General features: G+C 42.1%; 2 protein-coding genes across 2 annotated transcripts in view; one reads left to right on the top strand and one right to left on the bottom strand.

Annotated features, from left to right (window-relative positions):
* Positions 1 to 1,639, top strand: part of ubxn4 (UBX domain protein 4) — a 20,210-nt gene extending 18,571 nt beyond the window's left edge. Inside the window, exon 13 of the mRNA XM_015035753.1 lies at positions 1,223 to 1,639. Coding sequence (XP_014891239.1) covers positions 1,223 to 1,361 — 139 coding nt within the window. The 3' untranslated portion in view covers positions 1,362 to 1,639. The remainder of the gene's footprint in view (positions 1 to 1,222) is intronic.
* Positions 1,640 to 3,850: 2,211 nt separating this feature from the next.
* The window catches only part of itgb2 (integrin, beta 2), a 16,779-nt gene continuing 16,452 nt past the window's right edge, over positions 3,851 to 4,177 (bottom strand). Inside the window, exon 17 of the transcript XR_001425391.1 lies at positions 3,851 to 4,149. The gene's annotated coding sequence lies outside the window, so the exon portion shown is untranslated. The remainder of the gene's footprint in view (positions 4,150 to 4,177) is intronic.

The raw sequence follows: 4,177 nt of genomic DNA, 5'->3' as shown, positions 1-4,177 counted from the left end.
AAGGAGTCCAAGTTGGACCAGGGGCCGGAGCTGCTCCAGGACGAGCCTCTCCAGCGTCCTGGTGATGTGGGAGGTCAGCGCCACAGGCCTGCAGTCCTTGGAATCACAGGCACGCTGCGTCTTTGGCACCAGAACAATGCAGGATGTTTTCCACATCACAGGGACCATGAGCAACGTGTTGACGATATGAAGGAAGACTCTGCAAAGCTGGATAGCACAGACTTTGGTGGACCGCAGCAGTGGTGTTGATGGGAGTGTTGGCGGGAGGTCAAGGGGCTGGAGAGTCAAATCTGTTAAAAAACAGGTTGAGTTCACTGGCTCTGTAAATGTTGCCTTCAACCCACTACTGCCTGCTGGCCTGAACCCAGTGGCAGTCTGCATCCCTCTCCAGGCTCTCTGGTGTTTTCCTGATGGAGTTTCTTCTCCAGCCTCCTCTTGTAATCCTCCTTAGCTCTTCTGATCTCCACCTTCAAGCAGCTCTGCATTACTCTCACATCATCACTGTTTCCATTTCGGAAAGCCCTCTTCTACTCATTCAGGATGGTTTTGATCTGACCAGGCCTTGTTATTTGGGTAACAGTAAACTGTCTCAGTGGGGACGATGGAGTCGACACAGAAGTTGATGTAGAGTGTTCTGCACTCGGTGAGGCCATCGATGTCCTCCATGTTCGGCTCACAGAGTGCCTGCCAGTCAGTGGCCTCAAATCATCCCTGTAGCGTCTCAGTGACCTCCTGTGACCCCCTCCTCACTGTCCTCATGGTTGCAGGCTGGCTCTTCATCAGAGGGACGTAATATGAGCTGAGATGCACCAGGTTATGATCGGACCGGCCGAGTGGAGGGAGAGGAGAGTAACTCTATGCATCTTTTACGTTAGCATACAGCGAGTCCTCTCCTCTCTGGTGGGACGGAGGTGGGACATACTGGGTGAAGTTGGGCAGAGTTCTGTCCATGGTGACATGATTAAAATCACTTGGGATAACCATGAATGTAGCCAGATGTCCAGTCTACAAGCGAGGTCACAGGCCACCTTGAGGTTAGCAGAGGGAGGAATGTAAACATGACATGAATATTCCCATGACAACATGGGAATATTCATGGGTTTAGTAAAACGGACAAAGACCAACCACCGATAATAGCAAAAGCTATTATCTAAATATACAGGGTTGTTTTTTTATTTAACATTGTTTTGTTCTAAACTTTTGCTTCTCTGTTTGTGTTCAGAGAAACTCCCACCAAACAAAATTTGGAGATGCGGCCAAAGGATTTCAAGAAAGAAGGTAAAATCTGCAGACTTCGGACAGAAGAGGACGATGATGAGGATAATAATACCTGGAATGGGAACTCAACCCAACAAATGTAGTACCCTGGGTGACATAAAGCTGCTGGACCCCCAAAACCCGCTTTAAATTTTGATTTATTCTTTGTTTTTTTCATGCTCTTCTTTCTCCATTTTAGAAGTTACGTCCCTGCACTTTGTCTGCATGTTCATGTAAATTTAATCCCATTTGACCTTGAGATGAGTAAAATATTTCTGAATTTAACACGACTGACTGGATAATTTTGATTGTGTGAAGCCACTATTTCTGTTTTGTGCTCATTACTGATCGAGTAAATTCAATAAACAAAGTTTTAACCAATCATGGGGACCTTATTGTGTCTGGTACCTAATTCTTTCTAATAATAATAATAATCACCAAATTTATTTATAATGCCCTTTATATCTCCAATTGAAATCTCAGAGGGCTCAGTCACATGCTGGTTTCAGCAGGCTGACAGAACCAGCGGCACGAACACCAGCAGGCAGGGAGGGTGAAGCAACTTCCCCCACAAACGATGGGAAGACATGCAGCCCGAAAAAACACCTTTGACCCTGGATTTACATTGGGATTAGAAATTTTACTGAAAATGTTTTTCATTTGACTATTACAAATCAGAAGTGTATGAGCTAGCTGAAGAAAGGAATAAACGTCCACTGTGTACTGCTTGTTTGGTATGACGGCATGTTTTTTTTCTAAAATATGAAAAGCTGATTTTACCCCCCTCCCCGCCACAATTAAAGAAATAAAATGTTTTCAAAACAAGCCGACTTGATCGATCATTTATGCACAGATATTTTATATACATTTTTTCAAGTTTGCACAATTCAGTAGATCAAAGTGCTTTTCATGAGGATATCATTTTATGTTGAACTTTGGGAACAATGCAGGCTAAAAAAAACTAAAAGCAAAACACTGGAATGAAATGGCTTACTTACCTCTTTCTTGTGTAAAGGCCTGCTAGCGACCTAATTATTGTATTCAGGTGTGGTGCAGCAGAGGCACATCTAGAAGTTGCAGGGCAGTGATGGCCCTCCAGGACTGGAGTTTGACACCTGTGCCTTAGAAGATGGCTGATGCCACCAGAGCCAAAGGAGGTCTTCAGGAGCCACCGCACTCCTAGAAGCTTCAGCCTCCTCAGCAGGTGGAATCTGTCCAGACCTTTCCTTCCTGGTTTTCCTCTGTTGTTGAGGAGGTAGTTCAGCTGACGCTCTCTGTACTCTGAGTGGTATTATGGCAGAGTAATCAAAGGACATCATGGGGAGTTGATGGAGAAGTTTGCACTGCAGAGAGTGAAGAGGAATGGTGCCAGCACAGCTCCATGTGGAGCCCTGAACTGCCGACCAACTTTTCAGACACCAAGACTAGATGGACTGGTCCAAGACCAGCAAACTCTGGCCACAAGCTGATTGCCCAAATATAATCTCTGGTCCCAGAACCAGAGTGCTAATCTCAAACTTTTACAAATCATAAGTATCAGCTATCTGCTGAAAGGATTGAATGTGTGCTTACAGTTGGATTTTTTTTCTCTGGTACCATTCGGCTCCCTTGCCCTCCAGGACCTGCTGCTTGGAGACATCCTCACAGTATGATGCTTCTTCCACTATGCTTCATAGTAGCAATGGTGTGTTTGTGGTGATGTATAGAGCTATCTCAACCGCTGAAACGTGGAACTCCTTCAGCACAGCCGTGGCAGCCTGGTAACTTTCTTCAGTCACTCAGATTATGAGGACACAACCTGATACATGGACCAGATTCCTTCAGCTCCAGAGGATGTTCAGTTACTTGGTGTTTTTGTTTCTATCCCCTAAACTTACACTTTTCTGTAACATTTTCTATCAATTGCCTGGAGTGTTCTTTTGTCTTCGTATTGGTTAATCTGGTCCGTTTACAGCTTAACCAGTAAGTGGACCTTCCAGACCCAGTGTCTTTATGTACGACCAGCTGAGACTCACTTAAAACACTCAGGTCATCTCCATTCTGTCTACTTTGAATTAAGGGAGTGAAGATTCATGCAATCAGCTAATTTATGTTAGATGTTTTTGTTTACCTGTCAGTATTTTGTAAAAATCAGTTTTCCCTTTGTTGCTTCAGTTTTTTTTGTGTGTGTGCGTAAACAGGATATATTAAAAATGCCAAGTTATGTTGATCATGTTTGAGTTGTAATGGCAAAGAGGGTGAGCTATTTTTATAGGCACTGTATTTTGTCATTACCTGCTACAAACTCCACATGGTGTGTTGTAATTGTGCAGCTAATCTTCCTTTTATTAGAGGTAATTTCTGACCCATTGATTTTTGACTATGGAGCAAAGAATACTCACAAAAGTTAAGATTTTAACAGAAGTGTAAAGCGTTATATAAAAAGCTAAATCAATCATCAACAACATTATCAGGGACACAATGAGCAACAAGAACAAAATCTAAATGTTTTTGTTACTAATTTTTCAGTTTTCACCTATTAAAACAAAAGAAAACTCCTTGAAGCTTTTTTGTTTATGTATTAATAATTATGTCAAAAGAGAGATGAACTCAGTTTAAGGCAAGTGGTCATATTCTGATGAGTTTATTTGTACTAAGACTTTGCATTTCATGAAAATAAATGGTGCAATTCTCCAAACTGCGACATCAGATAAACTGTACAGTCTCCATAAACAGCAGAAAATGTCATTTTAAACTAATAGACCTACTATAATATTAGCAATTAGGTTTATACGAGCTCCTCAAACCAACCGTACTCGATCCTCAAAAATACATATTTTACAAAGTTAAGTAGATTTTAATACAACATAATCATAAAATCACATAAATCAAATAAATGAAAGCACTGAGAGCGTCTTATGTAGGGCTGAAACGATTCCTC

This window comes from Poecilia latipinna, unplaced genomic scaffold, assembly GCF_001443285.1.
Source record: "Poecilia latipinna isolate Pla-1442-1.1 unplaced genomic scaffold, P_latipinna-1.0 Scaffold348, whole genome shotgun sequence".
NCBI classification, from domain to species: Eukaryota; Metazoa; Chordata; class Actinopteri; order Cyprinodontiformes; family Poeciliidae; genus Poecilia; species Poecilia latipinna.
Note: the sequence above shows the minus strand (reverse complement) of the source record. Positions and strands in the feature narration are given on the sequence as shown.